General features: G+C 39.6%; 1 protein-coding gene across 4 annotated transcripts in view; it reads right to left on the bottom strand.

The window, feature by feature from the left end:
* Positions 1-27,031, bottom strand: part of LOC122674033 (gamma-secretase activating protein) — a 91,389-nt gene extending 64,358 nt beyond the window's left edge. For 2 of the 4 annotated variants that reach the window (XM_043872038.1, XM_043872040.1), the window contains exons 1-8: positions 26,830-27,031; positions 16,127-16,203; positions 14,335-14,391; positions 12,400-12,469; positions 12,051-12,104; positions 7,862-7,950; positions 3,418-3,487; positions 2,183-2,232 (exon numbers count right to left, since the gene is read on the bottom strand). In XM_043872038.1, coding sequence (XP_043727973.1) covers positions 2,183-2,232; positions 3,418-3,487; positions 7,862-7,950; positions 12,051-12,104; positions 12,400-12,469; positions 14,335-14,391; positions 16,127-16,203; positions 26,830-26,938 — 576 coding nt within the window. In that variant the 5' untranslated portion in view covers positions 26,939-27,031. Of the gene's footprint in view, positions 1-2,182; positions 2,233-3,417; positions 3,488-3,575; positions 3,717-7,861; positions 7,951-12,050; positions 12,105-12,399; positions 12,470-14,334; positions 14,392-16,126; positions 16,204-26,829 lie in introns of those variants that run through there. The other 2 variants (XM_043872039.1, XM_043872041.1) reach the window with 2 other exon arrangements.
* Positions 27,032-27,336: the final 305 nt, after the last annotated feature.

Below are 27,336 nucleotides of genomic sequence, written 5' to 3'. Positions count from 1 at the left end.
AGAAGGGATAGACCTTTTTTTGATGGTCTAATGGACCATCAAAATGATCCATATTTGTACCTAAACCCTCTCTAATCTCAAATGGGATTTCTCCTCTGAGGCTAAGTCGGAACTCAAGGGAGGCACAGGGCAAGCAGAATCATACACTTCTATTTCTGTTTGCCTGGTTCCATCACATTTTCTGGAAAAAGATCCAAGAGTACTTATCTGACTCTTAACTTTGGGAAATGCATCTTGTTTCCATCTGATGGCAACCCAGGTTCATATAGCAGTTCTTCCCTCTCCAGAGTTACCTTACCTGTGTGAGTCTACGTTGTTGTGTTTCCTGAAAACGCTGGGATAAATACAATACCATTGCTTTTATATAGGGATGTTAGGGATTGTTGTAGGGGTTATAGGTTGTTATAGGGCTGTTATATAGGGGTGTTAGCAGTGCCTCACAGAAGGGCAACGTGGATGAAGGTGTGCTGGGGCTGTATCATCTTGGCCAGGAGAATCCTTCCTGGGCTTCTGACAAGCGCCTCCTGGCCTCACTCTCCCGGCAATGTCTCTCATGACTCCCAACCCCTCTTCTGACCAGCAGTCCTCTGTCTGTAGCCATTTCCAGTTCCTGACTCCAATTTGTTTATTTAACTACCTCCAAATCCTCACTGATGGTTTTGGGATTTTGCACCTTGGTCCTTCCTCTCTGGCCTGACCATTTCCAACCATTGGCCTTGTCTTTGCCCTCCCATCCATCTGGGGCCCAGATGGGTCACATACTTTCTGATCATTTCCCAGCCAGGCCTCTTGATTTGAGGCTTTCAATCATAGATACACAATTAACAAATGCCATTTCTCATTTCAATTCTGTTCACATAATTTAAAATTAAAATCAGAGAAAGAGTATTTTGATGTAGACTGTTTAAATATTAAAGGAAATCATTTTGATATCAGTAATATCACAAAAACTGTCAAGAAAAAAGACAACCTAGCAAAAAAATATAGACAAGAATATAACTAAACAATTTTCAGAAAAATAAATTCACATAGGCAATAAGCATAGAAAATGTTCAAACTCAACAATATTAAAGGAAATACAAACTCAAATAATAATGATAACAACTTAAACCCATCAAACTGGATTTTTTAAAAAGGGAAATACATCTATTACTGGTATGGATAGAGGGAAAGGGTACTTTTATATTTTGCTTGCAAAACTAAATTGTTACAAGTCTCTTGGAATGTAATCTGGCAAAATGTGTTGAAGTTTATTAAATGCATATAACCATCAACCCACTTATCCATCCCCGAGGGTTTAACCCAAAGAAACATGTGTACCAAACATGTAAAGTTAAAAACATTTGAAATGATTTGTAATGTAAACAAATAAAAGAGGGGAAAAGGCAATCAAGTGAATATCCATCCATGGAAGAATGGTGACAAAACTGTGTATATCCACACCAGGGACTGTTTGCACTTCTGAAGGCAACGAACTAAGCTACCCTCGGCTGCTTGGCAGTAATTCCACAAAGCTGAATAAAGAAAGAGTGAATAATAAACAAACCCCTGGGTGTATCAGGGTGGGGATGTGAGACACAGAGGTATGGAGAAAAGTATGAAAAGATACACAATACACATGGTTGTGAACAAAAGTTAGAGGTGAAGAGTCAAAGGGGATGTGGAAAACAAGCAAAAAAGAAAATAAAACTGAACTATATAGAACCTCAGCATATATGCTATGATCTCATTTATTATATGCATGTATATGTATACATGTATACAAATTAAGAGAAAGAAGTCATATCTCCGTTTAGAAACCTACAGGGATACCCCTGATATATTAAGCAAAAGCAAAGGCAGCAAATTAATATTTATACTATGAATCTATTTTAGTAAAAGCAACTAAATCCCAGTATCTGTGCACCTAACCCTGAGCAAGGTACAAGGCATGGAAGCATCACACAAGGCTGTCATTAGTTATCTCAGGAGACTGATTGGGGGGTGGGGGTGAGAAAGATATGAAGGAAATAATCAACTCCTTCATGTATCTTATATTATTTCACATGTTATAACAACCAATCTATAACTTGAAAGACACCAAATAAAGTAGAATGTTTCTATAACATGAATACATCCTTAATAGTCTAGAAATGCTACTCTTTATGGGAAAAAACTCTGAAGCAAAATTTCAAATATTTACCACTCGATTTCCATCTTCTTGGACAACTTGGATACGAAATTGTTCAATATCTTTTAAAAAAGAAAACAGAAAGACAGTTTAACCTTCATGAAAAATATGAGTACTTTTTTTCACCCAACAATTGTGAACTTTTTTTATATATAAAAGCAAAGCAGATTAAACAACTGGCTGAAAAATAGTATTGTCACAGATGGCAATCTCACAAGAAAGATTCAAAACAAAAGCCCACCTTTTTCCACCCTCCCTTTACAGTCTGTTTCAAGTCCAGCATATACTCTGCTCCTCAATACCAACAACACATGAAACATTTAACTCTGCTACTCCCCTAGGTTAGCTGAACAAGTGTTTCCCTCCCCAGTACCATCAGTCTTATATAGGGCTAATAAGGGCTCATTTGGCAGGGTTTATCTTCGATTTCCAAATACCAAATACCTCTTTATATGAAAACATCATATAGAAAACTCATTATGCCAGATATTAGGGGGAGGTATTTTTATAGGGGTCATTAACAGAACACGATAAACACTTTATTGATGTATAGATGGACCATTTTTTCTCAGTAAGCAGTTTACAATGAGCCATATGTATCTTTACTGGTTCTAGTTACAAAAATGTGAGATACATAATTGGGCAAGAGTATAGGAAGTGAACACAAACTAAATCTTCAGTCTTGTCCCTCCAATCACAAATCAGCTGCTTCACCTCATAACAAGAGAGGCGGCTTCCTAGATAAGATCCACCAGTGAATTTTGTCCATCCCTCCTTCTACTTGAAATCATCATTAAAGGATGCCCCAATCTTATCTGCCTCTACCTGAATTTGACCAAGTCCCTAAGTATCCTCGAGTTCTGCCATGGGTTTCTTCTAACTTCCAGTGCCATTCCCTCTGTCCATCCAAGCCTCTCTCCTTACATTATAGTTTCAACTGTGACAGACATCCTAAGAAGGATGGACTAAAGAAGACAAAAATGACTATTCTACACACATTCTACCATGTGCCCAAACTGGAAATCCAAATTTGCAGAAGCCCATCAGAGAACAACAGAGCCCCAGAGAACAACAAGTGAGGCAGAGAGAAAGCCCTTCCACAGGAGTCCTAGATCTCCAGTGAACATCAAAGTCAGTGGACTCTTGGACTGGCGAGTGGACAGTTAGAAGCTTCATCACATCCTATGCTTCACTAGGAGATAATGCTGTTCATGAAGTCCCTACAAAAACCCTAAAGATATACTTACATTTCTCTTCTGAAAGCAGTAACAGATGATTCTCTGGTTGAGGGCGACTTTCAACATGTGGGTAGAGGAACTATAAACAGGAAATTAAAGTCATAAGCAACTACCTTGCTTACACAATTATTTCAAAAGTTATGTTCAATTACTGTACTACTACATACCATAGAAGGGAGTGGGAACCGCAAAATAGTTTAGGCAAATCACATTCACACACACACTCTATAGATGGGAGCAAGGAAGAAAAAGGAACACTTTCAGGAGCTTGGTTTTGCAGGAGGGCACTGATGGCGGGTCCAACACAATTCCTCTAAACAGTAAGGCTGAACTGTGAGCCCGTCCTAGGGACGGTGCTTCCTATTTGGAACGTGGGATTCTGAAGTCAATCAAAAACAATATCAATAAACAACATTTGAACAGAAAGTTCCATTTCACAAGCACCAAAAAAGAGTGATCGATAACAGTTTCTCATGCAGCTAAACCTAGTGTTTAATTTGAGAGCCAAGTAAACAAACTCTCCACGACAACTTCCAAAGTTCCACATCCGAGAGACAAAGCGCAACAGAACCAGGGACTTTCCAGGAAAGGACAGTGAGTCACAGTGCGGCATGTGGTGGAGGATTTACCTCAAGGTATCCAAAGACTGCCACTGGAAGAAAAGGCCTGATCCAGCCCTTCCTCCTCCTCTGTGCCTGCCCTTATTTGTCAGCCCACAGGACAAAGCGGGCAGCCAGAAACACAGGGCCTGACCCCATCAGCTGTGATAATGAGGGGAACCTGGCCATGGGATGACTCCAGTGACTTAATTCCTTCATCATCATAGGATTAACTATAAATCTGAAGTTTCACTTTGCAACATGAAAGACAGCTCACTAGATCCACTGGTGAATTTTGGGTTTTCCTTCCAAACTTGAAAGCATAATAAAAGAACAGAACTTTTCACATCCTTGTTTTACAGCCTACAGCCTTTCTAAAGACTAGGGAAATTTTTGATAAAATATATTACATGGTATCCTAACTTTTCATAATGCCAAATTAGAATAGAAATTATCAACTTTTAAAAAGATTTATCTTTTTTTTTTTTTCTTGGCTACACTGCAGCATACAGGATCTTAGTTACCCAACCAGGAATTATAGCTGTGCCCCTTGCAGTAGAAGCTTGGCATTTTAACCACTGGACCACCAGGGAAGTCCCTAGAATTGGTTAACTTCTAAAACTGCCTGTAGTCATTTCCCTTTGAGAAAAACAAAGCATTAACTATATACCATTCTTCAGAGCAGGGCTTCCCCATGGCTGAGAGGGAAAGAATCTGCCTGCAATGCAGGAGACCCAGGTTTGATCACTGGGTGGGGAAGATCTTCTGGAGGAGGAAATGGCAACTCACTCCAGTATTCTTGCTTGGGAATAAGCCCGTGAGCAGCGGAGCCTGGCGGGCTACAAAGAGTCGGACACGACTGAGCAACTGAGCGCACACACACACACATTCTTCACAGCAACAAACCCCAAACTGTAAAATAGAAAGCAATGAAGAATTCCGCTATGAGAAGAATATACAGCTTATTTCTGCTGATTTGTGAAACTGTGTACATCAAAAAGGATACTTTGTGCACTGGAGTTGCGGAGAAGCAATGATGAGTGAAACCGCACAGAGAATGGAAGAGCAAATACTCAATGCCTCAAAATAAGGAGAAACTACAGATTTGGTGTCCCCTGGGTCTCCAGAGGTGACCAGGGCCTGCTGGCTTAGGGCTGTGACCTAGACTAAGGTGAAGACCAGCTCTAAACCCTTGCCTGGTCTCTGTGAGGCAACCATGATTTTAAAAGTTCCATTCAGGTGGTTGTTTTTCTTTCTAATTTGAGGCAACCCTGGAGTAAGGCCTACAAGTGAGAGTATACGTAACACAGGCTTCAGACACAGCTCTACAAAAGCAGGCAACGATTTTGGAGATTTTGTTTTGTTTGCTTTGTGGGTAGGAATCTATATAGACTATATTAGGAAAATAATTTTTTTTAAGGTATCGAGCTAGATTGTGATCATTAATATTCATTGATGGAACGTACATACTATAGGCATGTGGACATGGATATGTGTGTAATTATCCAATAAACTATCTGGAAGGTGCATGCCAGTGGGGAACTCTACAAGAGTCCCAGATTGAGATCCGGACTCCACTCACTACTGTCCTGAAGAAGTTTCTTCACGAAGCCTGCACAGGTAGAGGGAAAAATGTACTAGTGGAAATCATCATGGATGTTTTGGAAAGAAAAAGGAAATAGATGACAGGGTAGGACCAAATTTTGTGGACAATGAATGGTGCTTCTCTAAAGGAGAGCAGAATGAAGAGAGGGTGAAGGTGGGGATTTGCCATGGGTAGAGGCTTGGAGGAGTTTCTTTCTTAAGAGACCTGAGCATGAGAGCAGGGAGCAGGGCTTGGACCTGGATGGACCAGGATGATTGTGGGTCTACTTCACATGGGTAGGGGTGCAATCATGCACCTTGCATTTTTAATTTTTTCAATTAAGATAAAATGCACATAACATTCACTATTAACAGTTTTCACTATTAATAATACAAATCAGTATTTTTAAAATATATTCAGAGTGTTATGCAACAATATATTTGTAAAACCTTTTTCCTTCCTACACTCTGATTACCCATCCTTCAATAACATCATCATTGCCTACACAGCCCTGGATAAAAATGGTAAGGAAACCAAAAGAACATGCCAGAAAAGGGAAGTGTCCCACAGTCACCCCTGCACTGAGGACAGTGTAAACAAACAGAGTGGATTCCTGGGGGAGGGAATGTAGCTTAGCAGTTCCAGGGCAGGCCCTGCCTGGCAGCAAGCAGCGGCCCAGAGAGAAGCCAGGAGTGGTGGTGAAATGCACAACTGGAAGGGCTGGCTGACAGTGGACAAGCAGGCACATGAGAGACAACCCGTTCTCCCAACACACACTGCCAGAGGGAGACCCAGGGTCAGAGGCTGAGAGCAGGTAGGGTAGGGGGAGGCCACACAAGCTAATTGTTCATGCAGCCCAGCAGGAACACGGGCAGTCGATTCTTGTTCTCAGCGATAGTTACAATCCATACGTGCCTGCATCAGTGCTTAATCATTTTCAGTTCTTTTGTGACTCCATGTAGTCTGCTAGACTCCTCTGTCCATGAGATTCTCCAGGCAAGAATACTGGAGTGGGTAGCCATGCACTTCTCCAGGGGATCTTCCCAACCCAGGGATCAAGCCTGACTCTCCTGTATTGCAGGCAGATTCTTTACTTTCTAAACCACCATGGAAGCCCTATGTTCCATAAGGTCACCACAAACACTGAACTCGGAACCACTGTTCCTAAGGGAAATAGTGATAAAAGCACCTATGAGCCTCTAGCTGCAACATTTTTGTCAACAAAATAAAACAAAACTTGGTCTAATGTGTGTCCCTATTTAAAGACATTGTGGGACTTCCCTGGTGGTCCAGTGGCTATGACTCCGCACTCCCATTGTAGGGGGACCAGGTTTGATCCCTGGTCAGGGAACCAGGTCCCATATGTCGCAACTAAGAGTGTGCACGCTAAAAAGATTCCATATGCTGCATCAGTGATCAAAAGATCTGGTGTGCCACAACTAAAGATACTGTTGATTCGCTAGCAGTGAACTCAGTCAGCTGCCCTATAAACTAATTCCTAAATGAAGTTGATCTAATGAACACACAGATTTCCTCTGTAAAGTATATGGCAGCCTTTTTGCACTTAGAAACATGAAACACTACTTCAGCAATACACTTGGAGGACAGGTCAAACATGAAACCAACTGCCAAAGAGTGTGAAAAACATGGCATTAAGTTGACTATGAAAACAATGTTTGTTTACAGTCTGAGACCTGAATCTGAAAGGCTGGGTCACCTTGTTCTACCTCAGCAGGGAACATGTACATTGGGTGACAAATTTTCACATGTCTAACAACGACTGATTTTGGGGTTACAAATGAATTTTAGTGGGTAGCAGAATTTGCAAATTCTATGTGTAAGTAATGAGGATTGACTGTATCTAAGTCTATTGTGTTATACACACAGTGCTTCTGCATCAGTGCATGGAGTTGAGAAATTCAGGGATTAATTATGTCATTTAAACTCAGGTATTTAACCTGTCAACTCTATGAAACATTAGATAAGCCATTTTTAAAGTTCCTTTCAATGTGTTTTGATATTCAATATTTTATCATGTAAAAACATCTATTATATCAAACAACCATGATGTAATAGAGACAGAGAGCTAGGTTTGAATTTTGATTTCCATGTTTGCGAGGGAAGAGGTGTTCATTCCAGCCATACCCATTCACTGGATTATTCTGAGGATTAAATGTGATAATGTGTATGAAAACACTTTTAACACCACTGTCTCTAGATTTCATGTCTTTTGATTAAAGAGATAAGTGATAAAGATATGTTCACTTACCTGTACCCAAATATAGCTATCCACTGCTTTCAGAACCTTCACATTGTTAATGGGGTGGATCTCAACCAACAGAGTTAAGCACTTTGATCCTATAAAGTAAAGGATGCTTTTAATAGCAGCAAAGTCCAGAATATTACACATTACTTTTCCACATAGGCCTGAACTTTGAAAATGTAAAATGCATTATTTACTGTATTAGTTACTCCACAAACAAAAGCAGTTATCTTAACATTGAGACTTCTTAAAACCGCAAATAGATACAGAAAACATCATAAAGGAGAAGTCAATGTACATGGAGTGAGAAACCAGTTCCCACTCATTTCTCAGCTATTTTTACCATCACTTCAGGGGCCCTCTCAGCTTTTAAGTCTAAACAAATACATCTCAGTTCAGTGTCACTACAATTCTGCAGCACAATGGCAAATATTGTGTGTGTAGGAAAACATAAAGATTTCTGATGAATGAATGTGTTAGGGTTGACAGCAACGAGGACAGGGGCTGGGCTTCCCTCAGGAAGGGTGGAGCTGCATGGATAAAGACTCCCTTATTTCCTTAGTGTCACATTTGAGCAAATGTCATTAAAGATAGTCATTAGGAGGAAGTTTTGGACACAGGCTAGAATGGGGTTACCACAGATATTCAAATTTAGACCAAGAGTTTCCCTCCTCAGAAAAGGAGTTGCCTTATATTTGAGTTCTTATAACAGCTCTAATATTCTCATGTGCTTTCTCAATGACTTTATTTTGAGTAATAATTTACAATTTGGGGCTAGCACAGCAGCCTGGAATTGAATCAATGCCAGTTTTCACTATATAAGAAAGCAACCTAAGAGTATTGCCCTATGTCAAGAAAAAAAAAAATGTAAAGAATATAAAATATTTTCTGGGATATTGCCTCACATTTTAAAGAACTGGATATTTCTATAAAAATACCTTTTAGAGTTTACTGAAAGCAAAACAGTGAGTGAGTTATTATGTGGGATCACAAATACACAACAACAAAAAAAAATCAAAAGCAAATGTTTGGTCAATGGGTACTTAGAATAAAAATTTCAGTGACAGGTCATTCACGATTCAAAAGGGCTATATACTTCTAATAACTGAGACAAGATAAAGTGAGATGCTTTGGGAGTCTGCCTGATGACTCAAAAAATGGCTCTAAGAATAAGAAATATTGATGTCAAAGATACTTGTGAAGAAAAATAGACTGAAATGTGGGAATGACAAAAAAAAAAAGCAATTTTCCTTATTGTCTTGTTTTAAGTATATATAACTAATTTAATACAGTAAATAGTACAAGTTGATATTTGACTATTTCATCTCCTGCCCAAAAAGTTTATATATTCCAACTAGGGAAAAAAGCTTTTTAGGGGGCAGGCGGGGGAATCTTCTCATTGGAAAAATAATAAATCACCTATATTCAGCTTTTTTGTCAATGAATCTGTTCCCAGGTGAGATTATCAGCTAAATTCACTTACCTTTAAAATGGGAGGCTTATCAAGGGCAGGGCAGAGTTCATCTTCCTATACTAATTTTTCATTTCTTTAGGGCAGCCCAGATACTTATATAAGTAGCTTAATGAAAAGAGTAATTGGGCAAACAGAAATGTGTCTCAATAACATACCATGTGCTTTCATAGTGTAACAGGAAGCACTCTGGAATAGGATTCTAGAGATATCAATTCTAGTTTAAAATCTGTCACTAACCTGATATTTATACTTAAATAAATCACGAAGATTTCCTAGGCCTTCGTGCTCTGTTTTTAGTTTATTTTTGCTTTTTTTTTTGTTTTTTTTTTGGCCACACTGAGTGCAGCTTGCAGGATCTTAGTTTCCCAACCAGGGAATGAACCCGGGCCCCAGCAATGAAAGAGCCAAGTCCTAACCACTGGACTGCCAGGGAATTACCAGTGTTTTGTTATTTAAAAAATAAAGTGAAGAACTACAGAATCAGACCATTTCTACAATCACTTTCGGCCCTAAAATCCACAGTGATTCCATGAAGTGCTTAAAGTTGTCTTAAGAATTCAGAGAATCCAGGTATCAACGGAGCCTGGGAGTACATCACTGAAAGGCAAGACAGACCCGGCAGGACACGGATGCTGTAGGGAGCAGAGCAGCCGCACCAAAAGGGACCGCATGGGGGGACCTCAGGGCATTATGCTAAGTGAGGTAAGTCATACTAAGAACGAAATAATGCCATCTGCAGCAACATGGATGGACCTAAGGAAGTTAAGTCAGAGAAAGACAAATATCAAGGTATCGTTTATATGTGGAATCTAAAAAAAAAATTATACCAATGAACTTATTTACATAACAGAAACAGACTCACAGACATAGGAAACAAACTTTGCCAAAGGGGAAAGGGTTAGGGAAGGATAAATTAGGAGTTGGCATTAACAGATACACACTACTATATATAAAACAGATAACAAGTTTTTAGTGTTGAGCATAGGGAACTATATTCAATACCTTGTAATAACCCATAATAGAAAAGAATCTGAAAAAAAAAAAATACATATGTGCGTGACCGAATCACTTTTCTGTATACCAGAAACTAACACAATATAGTAAATCAACTAAAATAAAAGACAAATACCATATGATCTCTTTTATATGTGGAACCTAAAAACCAAATCAAACCAACCCCCAAACCACGTTTATAGATACAGAGAACAGATTGGTGGTTGTAGGAGGCAGGGGGTAGGAGGTGAGGGGAGAAATGAATGAATATTTTTGCTTTGTTTAAATTGAATTTAAATTAGAAAAAAAAAAAAAAGCACAAGGATAGGCATGGCACAGGGAGGGTGAAGAGTGAGAAAAAGAAAGAACCTGGTCTGATGCAGGTAAAGGTACATATTGTGAAACAGTGAAAAGGTTGGAAGAGTTCAGTCAAGTCTAGTTGTTTAGAAGCTCTGGTTACTGGAACTTCGGAATCAAAGCAGCTCCATGGAGCATCTGCAGCACTTACTGACTACAAAGGCTCCTGGGGTCCTGGAGCAGCAATGGGGCCCAAGACACTGCCCACAGGGACCTGCTATGTCTTAGGGAAAATATAATACCTCCAGGAAGGGTAAAAGGGGCAGCTGTGCCTGGCTTCCTATGGAAGACCATTTCCTGAATAAAACAAGTTTGCATGGCCTCGGCCAAGAAGAGATGTACTGCTGACAGATTTTGTCGTAAAGTTTGTAGACCAAGGAAACCCTATCTTGCTTATATGAGATACATTATAGTCTGTCTCATCTGCAATGGAAGAACCTCATGATAAGCAACACAGTGTTAACACCTTGAGGCAAACTACATTTTATAATCAACTGGCTTATCAAGTTATTCACAAACAAAAAATTAGCCTTCAGCAAAAGGCAAAATATTTGCATAATATTTGTTCAAAGGACTAACCATTACAACAGATCCTATAACTTTCTGGTCACATAATTTCTGAAATTGTAGCTGAACAAAAGACCTCCTAAGGGCTTCCATGATCTGTCTGCAACTCATGTTCATTTCCTGCTGGCCTTATTTCCCACCACTCTGCCCTTGTTCACTCCAGTCCAGCCTCACTGACCTCACTATCCTGGAACAGCCAGAGTCTACCAAGCACTCCAGCCTCCGGGCCTTCATGCTGGCTACTCCTTCTGCCGGAAATGTGTTTCCCCTCCTGCTGCTGCTCAATTGCTTCAGCGGTGTCCGACTCTGTGCGACCCTATGGACGGCAGCCTGCCAGGCTCCTCTGTCCATGGGGTTCTCTAGGCAAGAGTAGCCTGCCATACCCTCCTCCAGGGGATCTTCCTGACCCAGGGATCAAACCATTGCATAGACGCATGCTTGCTGCCCCTCTCCTTTCAGGTCTCTGTTTAAAAACTCCTTTAATGAAGTTTCCTAGGATCATCCCTCAAACTGTCTAGGCTCAAATACTAACCTCTTCCCGACCTTTGGGACCAGCTTCTTTCTGCCTGTAGCACCTGTTCAGTCTGCAGGTGGTAATTGCCTTTTTTAATATTTCTGTTATTCACTGTCATATTATTTTCTGTACGTTCTTGTTTACTTGGAAGAAATGCAAAGAACATGCCTGACATGACCTTTGCCTTTTTATTCTGAGATAAACCTATTTGTAAATATGCTTGCAGTTTGACTTAGTAGTTCAATAAATCTTCATCTATCAACAAGTACTAAAAACTGTAATGTCATTACCTGGTTGAAGCTCATTACTCTTTCCTTCTTTAGCAGCTTGAACTAAACTTGTAGCTAATAGAAAAAGAAAAAAAAAATCCATTAGCGAATGATCTATGCAGTGGCTTGTTAAAGTTTACCAGAGAACACCCAGAATAAGGGAGGGCTCAAAGGATCTGTCAGTGGATAATTAAAGTAAAATACAAAGCACTCTTTATTGTAGGTAGACTCTACAGATTCTTTATTTCAAATCTTATCTCAAAAGTACATCTTTTCCCAGAATAATCAACTATTGTAAAAATTCAATACTTTGAAACTCAAAAAATATAGCTTAGTTCTCGACTTGTAGCAATAAAAGAGTTCAACTTACCCAGCAAAGTTTTCTCCCTGTTGACTGAGCAACTGACAACTTGCAAATCTTTCTCAAATGTATAGAGATGCTATTAAAAGAGAAGTATTTTTTAATTTGGAGTTTCATGTTAAACAATTTTATGAATGCAAATCCCCACTCAGCTTTTTAGCAAGTATCACTGTGGCAAGCATTTTATTAAAGGACCATCAATGAACCAGTTTATCTATACTGAGAAGTTTCAGATTATTTTTTAAGAAAAAAGTTTGCTATTGTAGGCCAGGTTTGGCACTGAAATTTAACCACAAGACAACACAGGGTAGTGGTTAAAAGCACAGACCTTGAAGTCAAGCTGGACCCAGGCTCAAACCCTAATTCTGTCACTTGCCAGCTGTGACTTTGGATGAGTTACTCAACCATTCTATCCTCCCACCAGCAAAATAGGAATCATGCTACTACCTATCTTGGGAGATCCTTAGAAGTGCTAAGTTAAATAATCCATGTGAGAATACTTACTACGATGTCTGCTACACATAATAAGCACTCAAGGGTGAGCAATTAGGATTATGAAGGCAAGTTAACATTTTAATCAAACTATATAACTATGACATCATTAACTATGTCTAAGAGACTGTCACAAGTGCATCTCCTAAAAGATGCCCATTTTTAGAATACTGGCAAAGTAACCTGCTATTTTTATCTAATCTGTATTTTATTATCTTGCTGTTTAAATGTTGCAAGATTCTATTTCCTGGAATATCAAAGAAAATTAAGATGGTCATGTAGAAGGAGGATGTGAGGTGCAGACTGAGGAAATGGAGACAATCACAGTTATATTAAGCAAACTCTCTTAAAACATATTCAGGGTATAAGGAAAGACAGAATGTTAGACTTCAGGAGAGAACAAGTTAAGAGAAACAGTGACTAGTAGAACTATTAAGAAGGTAAATAGTATTTGCAGACTAAAAAAGCACTGAAAACATACTAGAATGCAATGGCCAAAAGTTGATTAAAAATGTCGAGAAGTCAGGAAAAGTAAACTTTGAGTTAATAAGAAGGCTCTGAATTCATGTGACAAATTATGGTTTCCTTTATTCTTGCTCTGAGGGATCCTTATTTATAAATAAGAAGAGGAATGAATGTATATACTTAATTGTAACTGCTTCTTCCTTTTTAATTATATAATAACACACATAGTCTAATAAGTGTTTAAAACATGCAAACACTACCAAATAAAAAGTCTAAGTTCTCCATTATATTCACCCTATCCCAACCCCTTTTGAAAAAGAAACATTTTGTAATTTACTCTGTAGTCTTTCAGATCATTCAAAATGAGTTTTTAATATATTTACACACATATATATTATGTCATTTTCTTGCAAGTTTTTTAAAACAAATGGAATGCGTTATTCTAGCAACTTGCTTTTTCAAGTAATAATGTGTTTTGGAATGACTCTGTGACAGTGTACATTTATAGACTTCTCAGTCTCTTGATATTTACAAATTATTTTTATATAGACACAAAGGGACCCCTCCCATTTGCCTCAAGACTTAGACAAGCCTGTCACATTAACCAATGTCTTATGTGAGTTGTCTGGGGAAAGATTAAGAAAAAGAGGCTGGTTCTATAACTGGATCTTTGAGAAGTAACCAGAAGAAAATCAGTAAAGTTCTGTAGAAGCAGAACTCAGAGTCAGAGGTCATTCTGACATCCTAAGATTCTGGGAAACACACATCGTAGGGAGGCCACTGGACTTCCTACATTCCTACAGAATATTGGATAATTGGTTTGAGCCTATTCAGCTTAAATCTCAAAGGACTAAAAGACTACAGTTGACATTTGGTGCAGGAGTCCTCACAGTTTTGTTTTTTTTTTTAAAGATAGTATAAATAAAAAGGGAAACTAAAGGCAGTAAAGTAACTGATAACTAATGTATAATTTATGGTGATTTTTACCTCATTTTGTTTGGTTTGGTAATCATACAATCCAAAGAAGACATTTCCCTTATCGTCCTGAAAGGAAAAAATTAACTAGATGTTTATTAAAGGTCATTGCTTAGGAATTTACTAGTTTTAAAAGAAATCTGCAATAATTCAACCAGTATGAGCAATAAGCACTCTAAAGGTAGCCTGCTATGCATATCAGAGAAGGACTGAACACGATTCAGATGGCAGCACAGGTCAAGCGGTGAAAGGGACCAAGAACATACAGCTCAGGGAGTCTGAGGGAGCCTGTCTATAGGACACAGCAGAGTGACGGAGCAAATCTTTTTCTACTTTCATTTATTTCTGTAAAAGAATATGAACGATGGATACTGAAAGTAGGTAGAATGAGTCCATGATAGTCTTATAAGTAAAACTTCTTGGCAAACAGATGGCGAAACAATGGAAACAGTGACAGATTTTATTTTCTTGGGCTCCAAAATCACTGTGGATGGTGACTGCAGTGATGAAATAAAAAGACGCTTGCTCCTTGGAAGAAAAGCTATAACAAGTTTAGACAGTGTATTAAAAAGCAGAGACATTACTTTGCTGACAAAGGTCCATACAGTCAAAGCTATGGTTTTTCCAGTCGTCATGTACGGATGTGAGAGCCGGACAATAAAAAAGGCTAAGCACCAAAAATTGATGCCTTCAAACTGTGGTGTTGGAGAAGACTCTTGAGAGTCCCTTGGACTGAAAGACCAAACCAGTCAATCCTAAAAGAAGTCAACCCTGAATATTCATTGGAAGGACTGATGTTGAAGCTGAAGCTCCAATACTCTGGCCACCTGATGAGAAGAACTGACTTATTAGAAAAGACCCTGATGCTGGGAAAGACTGAAGGCAAGAAGAGAAGGGGACGGCAGAGGATGAGATGGTTGGATGGCATCATCGACTCAATGGACATGAGTTTGAGCAAACTCCAGGAGATGGTAAAAGACAGGGAAGCTTGGTAAAGAGTCAGACATGACTAAGCGACTGAACAACCACCAAAAACTTCATGAATCATAGAATTCCTTGAATGTAGCATCCTCATGGATACAACCTAAAATAACTTTTTTAAAGCAAAAACAGTAATACAACTTGCAAAGCAAACTGGCCACTGCAATTATTCTTTAATGTTTCACTATTACAGTAAAGTTATCCACGAAGTTAAATTTTCTTTCCTTAGAACAGTTAACATTGAAAACACACTGTTAAATAATAATGCCTCAAAACTCTGAGTATACAGAAATCCGAACAGATGATGTACAGTAATAATATTTAATGTTTTCTCAAAGATAAAAACTTAACATATTGATTAAGTTCAAATATCTCTTACTTGGCATTTTTCCTCTAGAGGATGAAACTGTTCATTTATTCAAAACCTTTGAGCACTGTATCAGACATTGGGTATAGTTTTATTTTATTTAAAAAAAGGAAAAATATTACATAAGACTGAATTTCAATTACCCTATTCAATCTCACAAAATAAAAAAAAGTCATATGTTAAGGATTAAATGCCAACAAGTCTTATTCACTACACCTTAAAAAGATAAAGCATAAAACTCTGTTGAAAAAATAAATATAAATGGTTAAAGAGTAAATTTTATGTTAAGTATATGTATGTTTGCTTAGCTGCTCTATGTTCAATGCTTTGCGATCCCATGAATGCTTTGCTCCTTTATCCATGGGGATTCTCCAGGCAAGAATACTGGAGTGGGTTGCCATGCCCTCCTCATGTTATGTATATTCTACCACAATTTAAAAAATCATATAGACTTACCTTACAGGTATAAATAATATTTCTGTTTCTTTCAACATTTAGTACACGTAAGCACTCATAATTGTTTTCTAAAACACCTAAAACAGAAATAATTACAAGTTAATATCTAAAAGGAGATGTTTAAAAACATATCTAACAAAAATATATCTGCATTAGAGTTTAAAAGCCAAATACAAAAGAACACTGATAATTCCATTATATAGAGCTTAAAAACAGGCAAAGCTAATCTATTTTATGGAGATCAGATTAGTAATGACCTCTAAGGAAGAGGAAAGTAGTGATTAGCAAGTATCTCACGGAAATCTTGCTAATGGAAGTGTACATTGGACAAAACTAGCAGAATCTACCAAGGCTGAATATATATGGCTCAACAATTGTCTGTGTACTTATATCTCATCAGAAGTATATACATAGTTTGGCAAGACACATATGACATATACAGCACTATGATTCATAATAGCCAAAACTGGAAATGCAAAATATTCATCAAGCAAAGAACTAATAAATCATGATATATTCAAACAATGGAATGTTACATAATAGTAAGAATTAATTAACTTGCTATAATATACATACATACATAAATAATTGAGTAAAAGAAACTTGTATTTTCACTCCTCCCCAAAAAGGCACAAACTGTATGATATAATTTATGCACAAGTTTCAAAAACTGTCAAAAAGAATCTATGGTGCTAGATGAACGACAGCTGAAAAGGAGTTCAAAGGGGATCTTCGGGGTTCTATTCATGTTCTCCTTCCTGCTCCGAGTGCTGGTTCCACGGAGGTGCCTCACTTTGTGAAAATTAAGTGAGCTGTGCACTGTGATCTGTATACTTTTCTGTATGAAGGCCTTCTTCAACGACAGATATAAAGATGTTTACACAAAACATTTAACTTGTAAGTTAATTGATCATCACCTTTCTTCTAAAATTTTAGGATATTCCTCTGAATTCTACAGTTAAAGGATGTAAACACTGGTTAGAAACATCATCGATAATTATTATCATTAATCAGAGAGAAATGCATATTTCCCCAATTTCCTCTAAATAAATTGCTTAAACTTGACTCATCTTCCCCATACAAGAATAGTGTTTTCAGATGTTAAAATATCATGTTGATTATGACAAATACCAATATTCAGAAAAAAATATGCAAAATACCCTATAAATCAGAGCAAATTTCAGCCTGTATTCCTGATTAAAAAGGAAAAATCAAGATACAAAATCAGGATAATTGGTGAGCTCAATCCCTGCAACTGGAGCTGGCAGTGGAAAACATTTAGAGAGGCAAAGAGCGGGTTCACTGAGAACCCAGGAATCATCCTGCGCTCTCTCTTCCCAACTCTTCAAAGAAAGAAACTGCATGGATTTTCTGCAGACACAGCAAAGGGAGGGGCAAGTGTTGCTTATATATGTGTATATACAGCTTTCAATGTCTAGTGAGGTATCAGAAACACTTCTCAATGATTAAAAAAAATAATCACTTGGTCTCTTAGAATAACAGTATGATTCAGTTAGCTTACTGCTGAATAGCAAAGAAAAGGTAAACAGAATGAACTGTTTCCTCTATCATACTTACAATAGGAAAATGGGTAATTACTAAAAAATCCTTTAAGGTAGATTTTGCAGACACCTAAAGAGAATTTCTGTGAGTTATTTTTCATCCTGCATATGACTCAAAACTCCTGGAATGGAATGTGTCAATATTTCGCAAAGTATTTTTTTTCTTTCCAGATTATAAGGATGCTGGGACTTTCTCAAAAGTACACTTAAAAGGTTTTAACTAAGATAAGAAACTGCTTTATAAGAATCTTGTTAAGAAAATCCAATTTCCTTGCAAAAGCACACCTATTTTCAAATCACTATAATAAAGAGGAAAAAAGTCTTCAACAAGTGCAGATTACAACAATTGATATATGCTTATTCCATTAAATCAGTGGTTCTCAAGGCTGGTTGTGTTAGAATCATCAGGGGAAATTTTAAAAGAACATGGATGCCCAAATCCTGCCCCCAAATATTCAGATTTTTTTTTGAGCTGGTGAAGGTCCTACTCTCTCCTGTGTGTGTTTTTTTTTTTTTTTTTTCTTCTTTTCTCCTGTGTGTGTTTTTAAGTTCACTTTGTTATTCTAATGGGCAGCCAGAACTGAGAACCACTGAACTACATATATACGATATACATTAAACAATATTTATTAGACAGCACAATTATAACCAGCTTATAATGTAATCATGATATACAGATTTGAAGGAAATAATAAAAATTATGCCTTTATGGGTCTGTTAGGGAGCAATGATTGCAGTTTTAAATAATCCTGCAGTTAAGCTCATGGTTCTCATCTCTAGGACATTTGCATTAGATAAATTTGGCAATACTGGAAATCCAGAGACTGGCATCTCACCACACACTATAAACCGGCAAGCCCTTCCTCTTCAGATTAGCTGCTCATGTTTTAGACACACCCTTTTAAAGACTTATTTAATAACCTCTTTGCTTATTCATTCTGACTATTCTCCCACAGTTCATCATTGGAAAGTCCTGAGGAGGAAGTTTAGCAATTTCAAATGAGGAAATGTGGTTTAATTTTACAGTTTAGTTAAATCAGAGTTCATGAAGAAAAAATGTAGCATTTTGATAGATACTTGCATAAAAGTAAATCTATTATAAAAAAATAAATAGATACTAAAGGTGTTGGCAAAGTCACAGCTCATGTGAAATTTAAGCTGGTTTGCCACATAGTCTCATCCAGCTCAATGTATTCTTTGCTAAACACCAGTGATTTCACTTTAAAAGAAGATGTTTAGCAAGTATGCAGATATGGTTTCCAATTGCTATGAAATAAGATAAATCTCATATAAAAGTATTTCTTTTCTTTCCAATGACTATGGGAGCATGGGAAGTCTCACAGCCTTATAAAAAAACTTGAACTAGGTTCTAAAACACAGATCAAGGAGTGTTAAAATATGATTATACCCATGACATTTCTATTCTGTAAATAATTCACATAAATCCTCCTGCTCAATATGACTAGATGCTATAATTCCTAAACTTATGAAGTAAACATCATTATGTGATTTATATTTCATGTTCTGGATAAAATGAGGAAAATCAAGGGTGGGGTGATGAAGCCATAAAGAGAGAAGAGACTCAGAAAAGAAGACTAGGAGAGTAGGGGAAGGAACAGTGAACAGGAAGGACAGTGGCAAGAGACTGAAACGATAAACAACAATCATGTGACAAAGCCAGTCTCTGGCCCCCAGATCTGTCTGGGGGTACCTAGGAGGCAACAGCAAAAGCACTACCCATGAGACAGTCACCTGGTACAATATACCACTTCCCTGGAAAAGATGAATAATTACTATACTAGAAAGAACAATCAGTCTGGAATATTACTAAATTCTAACAAATTCACAAATCTAGTACTAATCGAAGTGGACAAGGAGACACAGGAATGGAAACCCACATTCTTCCTGGTCTTAAGTATATGTGCCATTGAAACCTCAGAAAATTCACATACCACAGACTTCTTCTTAAGTTTCCTGAGGATCTGATACATCCCAAGAGGAGATTAAGCATTAGACACAAAAACTAATATATAAAATCTATTATATTGCTACATACCAGTAATAGTACATATAATGTTTTTAAATGTGCCATTTTTGAGAGCAACAAAAACAAATAATAGCCCAGGAGTAAATCAAGCAAATCTTCATGGAGAAAATTTTAAGACTTGTTAAGAGTCATAAAAAGACTCTAAATAAATAACAGGCTATATACTTTGTTCACAGTTGGGAAGATTTAATACTGTAAAGATGCAACTTCTCCCCTAGCTGATCTATAGATTCACTGTAACTCAAATAAAAAATCCAACAGACTTTTTGGTGAAATCTGACAGGCTGATTCCAAAATCTATATGTAAGAACAAGGAGCATAAAATAGCCAAGGGGATCCAAACAGTGACTGAGGTGAGGAGACTTACTCTACCAGTTACCAAGACTTAACAGAAAGATAGTTATTAAGATGTCTTCACCTTATATAGACCAATGGAACAAAACTTAAACCCAGAAAAGAAGACTCACACGCATACGGAAACATGATGTGTAAAAGAAGTGGTTTTGCTGTCAATGAGAAAAGGTAGGGCTATCTGGTTAGTGACCGTGGAACTACTAGCTATTAACAAAGAAAAACAATGCAGTTTACAAAAGAATATTTTAACACATGTAAGCCAAAAAAAGGCAGAGGAGCCCGAGATCAAATTGCCAACATCCGCTGCATCATTGAAAAAGCAAGAGAGTTCCAGAAAAACATCTATTTCTGCTTTATTGACTATGCCAAAGCCTTTGACTGTGTGGATCACAATAAACTGTGGAAAATTCTGAAAGAGATGGGAATACCAGACCACCTGACCCACCTCTTGAGAAACCTATACGCAGGTCAGGAGGCAACAGTTAGAACTAGACATGGAACAACAGACTGGTTCCAAATAGGAAAAGGAGTAAGTCAAGGCTGTATATTGTCACCCTGCATATTTAACTTATATCCAGAGTACATCATGAGAAACGCTGGGCTGGAAGAAGCACAAGCTGGAATCAAGATTGCCGGGAGAAATATTAATAATCTCAGATATGCAGATGACACCACCCTTATGGCAGAAAGTGAAGAGGAACTAAAAAGCCTCTTGATGAAAGTGAAAGAGGAGAGTGAAAAAGTTGGCTTAAAGCTCAACAATCAGAAAACTAAATAAGATCATGGCATCTGGTCCCATCACCTCATGGGAAATAGATGGGGAAACAGTGGAGATAGTGTCAGACCTTATTTTTTTGGGCTCCAAAATCACTGCAGATGGTGATTGCAGCCATGAAATTAAAAGACGCTTACTCCTTGGAAGGAAAGCTGTGACCAACCTAGACAGCATATTAAAAAGCAGAGACATTACTTTGCCAACAAAGGTCCATCTAGTCAAGTCTATGGTTTTTCCAGTGGTCATGTATGGATGTTGAGAGTTGACTGTGAAGAAAGCTGAGTGCTGAAGAATTGATGCTTTTGAACTGTAGTGTTGGAGAAGATTCTTTAGAGTCCCTTGGCCTGCAAGGAGATGCAACCAGTCCATCCTAAAGGAGATCAGTCCTGGGTGTTCATTGGAAGGACTGATGCTGAAGCTGAAACTCCAATACTTTGGCCACCTCATGCGAAGAGTTGACTCATTGGAAAAGACCCTGATGCTGGGAGGGGTTGGGGGCAGGAGAAGAAGGGGACGACAGAGGATGAGATGGCTGGATGGCATCACTGACTCGATGGACATAAGTTTGAGTAAACTCCGGGAGTTGGTGATGGACAGGGAGGCCTGGCGTGCTGCGATTCATGGGGTCGCAAAGAGTCGGACACAACTGAGCAACTGAACTGAACTGAAGCTACAAATAACAACAAAATAAAACCATGTAAGGACCACCCAGCTTAAAAGTAACAGATATCAAGACTACTTCTAAAGGTTCCAGTGTTCCCCTATCTGATTCGTATATCACATTACACACAGAAATACATTCCAGATGAATTTAAAAAATAACAAAATTCAAAATGAAAAGCTTTAAAGCTTTTAGAAGTTAATATAAAAATGTCTTCATGGCTTCTAAGTTTCTTTAAAATATCCCAAAAGCACAAACCATAAAGGAAAAACACTCACAAATTAGACTACATTGTAATCAAGAACTCATTTATCAAAGGTAACTACAAACTGAAAAAAACAACAAATACTTGCAACATATATGATTAACAAAGGACTAGAATCCAGAATGAAGAATGCCTTAAAATCAATATGGAAAAAAAAACCCACAACAGAAAAATAGACAAAAGGATGAACACCCTACAGAAGAAGAAACACAGATAGCCACTTAAGTATATAGAGATGTTCAACCTCAGATCATAAAGAAGTATTATTTACTTCTGACACCAGTCTGACAAGAAATTAAACACTTGGAAAATTCAAGAGCTTGTAAAGATACAGAGTACCAAAATATTTTGATAACACAAATGATACAAGTATTTTACCCAGGAGGCCACCCAGTGGATAAAGAATCTGCCTTCAATGTCTTAGATGCAAGAGACACAGGCTCTATCTCTGGGTCAAAAAGACCCCACAGAAAAGGGCATGGCAACCCACTTCAGCATTCTTGCCTGGAGAACCCACGGACAGAGGAGCCTGACAGGCTACAGTGCATAGGGTCGCAGAGTCTGACACATGCAGCAGTTGAGCATGCAGGAAAAGTGAAGATGTGCGTGGCCTGTGACTCAGCAACCTCACTGTCAGACATCTGTCCTGGAGGAGCTTGCACCAGGGGACGTGCACAAGGTTAGTAAAAGCATTGACTATAACAGCAAACCCAGAAACCTCCCGAAGGTCACCATCAGGAAAAGGATAAGTAAGCTGGGTTCCCTAGGGAACACCCTGAGACACTTTAGTACACAGGATATTTACTAGATTGTGCTCATTAAAGTAGGATTAATGTCTGTAACAGGAAGGAGAAGAAAGCAGGACCGGGGGCGGGGGGGGCGGGGGGAAGAAGTCAAGCTACAATAAAGGTCCAGCGGCCTCAGGTGACGTTGGGGTCCTCCATCAAGGAAGCTCTAGAATTGAAATGAATTGCCACAGTTGTCCCATGTGAGTAAAAATGCCCAGGCTTTTATATCCTACCTGAACCCCTTATTAGAGGAGGGCATACCTAAAGGGGCATAAACTTTGTGATACAGCCCTCTGCCGAAGCCATCCCTGAAGATGCTGATGGCTGAGGGCTCTGATACCACATTCACAGCACCTAGGACAAGCCCGTCCTTGAAACAAAGATCGAAGCATTGCATCTCCATGTTTACCATATTGTATAGTCACACAAACGGAATATTACACAGCAGTGAAAAGTAATGCCCTACAGCAGTCAACATGGTGCTAGTGGTAAAGAACCCGCTTGCCAATGCACAAGATATAAGAGATCCAGGTTCGATCCCTGGGTTGGGAAGATCCCCTGGAGGAGGGCATGGCAACCCACTCCAGTATTTTTGCCTGGAGAATCCCATGGACAGAGGAGCCTGGCAGTCTATAGTCTGTGGTATCGCAAAGAGTCAGACATGACTGAAGCAATTCATCACACATCACATACCAGTCAACATGGATAAATCTTACAATACTGAGAAGGAAAAAAAAGCAGAATTCATATGATATTCTTTCACTTAAAGTTCACAAACAAGAAGCTAACAAACACACGAAAAGATGCTCAACATCACTCATTATCAGAGAAATGCAAATCAAAACCACAATGAGGTACCATTACACGCCAGTCAGGACGGCTGCTATCCAAAAGTCTACAAGCAATAAATGCTGGAGAGGGTGTGGAGAAAAGGGAACCCTCTTACACTCTTGGTGGGAATGCAAACTAGTACAGCCGCTATGGAAAACAGTGTGGAGATTTCTTAAAAAACTGGAAATAGAACTGCCATATGACCCAGCAATCCCACTTCTGGGCATACACACTGAGGAAACCAGATCTGAAAGAGACACGTGCACCCCAATGTTCATCGCAGCACTGTTTATAATAGCCAGGACATGGAAGCAACCTAGATGCCCATCAGCAGATGAATGGATAAGGAAGCTGTGGTACACATACACCATGGAATATTACTCAGTGGTTAAAAAGAATTCATTTGAACCAGTTCTAATGAGATGGATGAAACTGGAGCCTATTATACAGAGTGAAGTAAGCCAGAAAGATAAAGAACATTACAGCATACTAACACATATATATGGAATTTAGAAAGATGGTAACGACAACCCTATATGCAAAACAGAAAAAGAGACACAGAAGTACAGAACAGACTTTTGAACTCTGTGGGAGAAGGTGAGGGTGGGATGTTTCGAAAGAACAGCATGTATATTATCTATGGTGAAACAGATCACCAGCCCAGGTGGGATGCATGAGACAGGTGCTCGGGCCTGGTGCACTGGGAAGACCCAGAGGAATCGGGTGGAGAGGGAGGTGGGACGGGGGATCGGGATGGGGAATACGTGTAACTCTATGGCTGATTCATATCAATGTATGACAAAACCCACTGAAAAAATAAATAAATAAATAAAGGGAAAAAAAAGAAAATGAAATGATATTTTGCTTAGGGAGATACAGGTTAAAACTACAAATATATTTTCACATATATAAAAGTTTAAATGGTTGTAGGCAACAACATATAGATGGGAAATATAAAGAGAAATAGGATCAAATAGGGAGACCCAAGATCCAACAAAAGTCTTGCTATTGTTCTACTTTTAAGACAAGTACATGGTTTTGCTTTTATATTATTTATAGCTTACATGTGTTAAAATATTCTTTTGTATAACTGTTTTAATTTTTTTTTTTGGTATAACTGTTTTAATTTTTTTAAAGAACAAACATTTTCTTCATTTATTTCAGGAGAAATAATTTCCCCAAAGTTCAACCCAGAACCAGGAACAGAAGCAGTAACCAAATCTGGTCTCCTTATTTCTTAACCCCTTATTGACTAAAATGCTATCCCACTGAATTTCTGCCTGGCTAACTTAGCCTAGCTCTCTGGCTATTTTGCCAGAAATATGTCATACCTCAGGAGTACTACTTAGCACCACTAAGAAATCTTCAACTGTATTTATTGATGTAAAAACATTAAGGCTTCAAATTTAGATAGCAAGTGTGCAGAGAGGAGACTTTACAATGGTATAATTATTCATAATTTACATTTGAAAAGCCAAGACTTTGAAAGGAAAATAATTTGCACAAATGTGTGGAGTCAGAGCTATGCTAGAGATAAAATAGAATTCCAGTTTCCTCTGCCAGTGCTACAAATTACAGCAGAAGAAGAAATAACTTGTGGGGGTTTTTAAGCTGCCACCACTAGTGATTATCAGAAGTAACAATGTCTTTTAGTATAACAGGGCTAATATTTTTGCCAAGCTGCTCTGTAGGAGCAAAATACTACCAATATGTAAGTTTACTTTCTGAGGACCCAAGGGTATCTGCTGTTTGGTGGAATGTCAATGCACAAGTCTATGTGTCTTCACAGATGAATTAAAGACACAAGGAAGCCAAAACCTAACAGGCTCACACACAGCTTTTCAATCACAACACATTACTGAAACATTAAGACTGTGGCATTTCACACTTCATCTAACTTCTCATTCTTGAGCACCTGCCACTTAGCTATATAAGGAGATGGTCCAGAGAAAAGGGGCTTCCCAGGTGACACCATGGTAAAGAATTTGCCTGCCAATGCAGGAGACTCAAGAGACACAGGTTCGACCCCTGGGTTGGGAAGATTCCTTGGAGTAGGAAATGGCAACCAGCTCCATATTCTTGCCTGAAAAATTCCATGGACAGAGGAGCCTGGTGGGCTATAGTTCACTGGGTCACAAAGAGTTGGACATGACTGAGTACACAGGCCAAAGAAAGGACCACTTTGTGTTGAAAGGCACAAACCTTCATAAACTAGACATCCAGGAGACTTTTTAAAATGCAGCACCACCCCCTCACCCCACCAAAGTGAGCCTTTACTAATAATGACACTAGTCATTAGTCAAACTCACTAGTCAAACTGGAGTCTTGAGCTAGACAAAGATGACTCTGTATTTGGAACCAAGAGAGCCAACATGCCAAAACAAGGAACCCTACAAATATTCTGCTAAAACCACAGGACAGAAAACTTTCTCCAGTGATGAGGGGAAAGGAGTTGTAGATACTGGTAATTTGATAGCCGTTTCCCAAAAATGCCTTCCAGCAGTCTACAGTGCTTAGGAAACCAGAAGTGGGGGAAATACACTGAAGTGGCTAGCTCCTGTGCACAAATGGGATTCCAGGGTATCATTGCTTAGAACCTGAATCTAAGCCCTGAAGATGCAATATTATGTGAAGCAAACTTCTCTTCTTACAAAACAACCTGAGAAATCACGGAGTTCCCCTTCTTTAAAGCTTCAATTGATCAATGCTGGGAAGGCTCAAAAGTCACTTTTCACTCCCTCAAAATCAAAGGATTTCTGAGACACATGAAAACCAAAGCCTCAACTGCGGGGAATGTATTCCAATCCACCCTGAGAAAATAGGGCAGGACACCTGAGCATCTTTTCTTTCTCATAAAGTGAGACCTTCCAGCCCCTAGTCTTGCTAGAGCCCCTACCCGGGTGACAAACGTTTTTAAAACAGGTGAGATGTGAGTGAAGCATAGAGAGCCACCCTCTCCCACGCCCCGCAGCCTTGCGCCAGGGGAGCAGAGCCTGGGCAGCTGCTCCTCCTGCCTGATGAGATGATGCTTAGGGTACCACTAGTGTCCCCTGCCTTTCTGCTTAAGGTGACTTACTGTGGGCAACCAGTAAGCCAGAAGATGGCAGACTCGCCAGAAGAAGCAGTGTAGCTCGGCCGAGACTTTGCCCGGGGGCTGCCCCTTCAACCTTCACCCAGCGGCCCGGGGTGTGGATGGCAAAGCTCAGACTCTAAAGAGGGCAAGCTTCCCCTTTCAGGACCAAACTTCACAGGCTGGCAGGGGGCACAGGCTGCCGCTTTGGGTCGGCGCTCACCACTTGGGCGCAGCCCGAGAATCCCTAGACATGAGTGACTGTCCCGCCTCCACTCCCCCCACGGCCCCCCGGCCGGACGCGCCCCCCGCCTCGCCCCGCCCCCCGGCCGGACGCGCGCCCACAGCACCTGGGCCGCCGCCTCGGGCCCCGGCGGCCGCCGACGCCGCCAGCTGCGCCCGCAGCCACGGGAGCACGTCCTTTCCGAGATCGAAGTCGGCGATCAGACGGAGAGCCATCGCCTGGACGCGGCCACGGAGCGGCTCTGGGGCCCCGCGCCGCGGGCATTCCCGGCCGGCCGCGCACCACCGCGCCCGACGCCCGCCCCTCCTTCTCTCCCCTCCCCAGTCCCCCCCAACCCCCCCGCCCCGCTTTCGGTTCCGCCGCCGCCCGGACCCGAGAGGCCCCAGCACCGCCTCCTCCCGGCCCGCGCCGCGCACGCGAGCCCCGAGCTGGGCACACCCGGCCGGGGGGAAGGGAGACTGCGGCGCGGGGACCAGACCCCACCCGGCCCCAAACCCGCCGCTGGCACCCTCCAGGCTGAAGGCAGAGACGGGGGATTTGGTCTTTTAAGAGCTGTGGATGTCAATGTATGGTAAAAACCACTACAATATTGTAAAGTAATTAGCCTCCCATT

This window comes from Cervus elaphus, chromosome 18 (assembly GCF_910594005.1).
Source record: "Cervus elaphus chromosome 18, mCerEla1.1, whole genome shotgun sequence".
Lineage (NCBI taxonomy): Eukaryota > Metazoa > Chordata > Mammalia > Artiodactyla > Cervidae > Cervus > Cervus elaphus.
The sequence above is the reverse complement of the archived record's forward strand: the minus strand, read 5'-3'. Positions and strand labels throughout refer to the sequence as shown.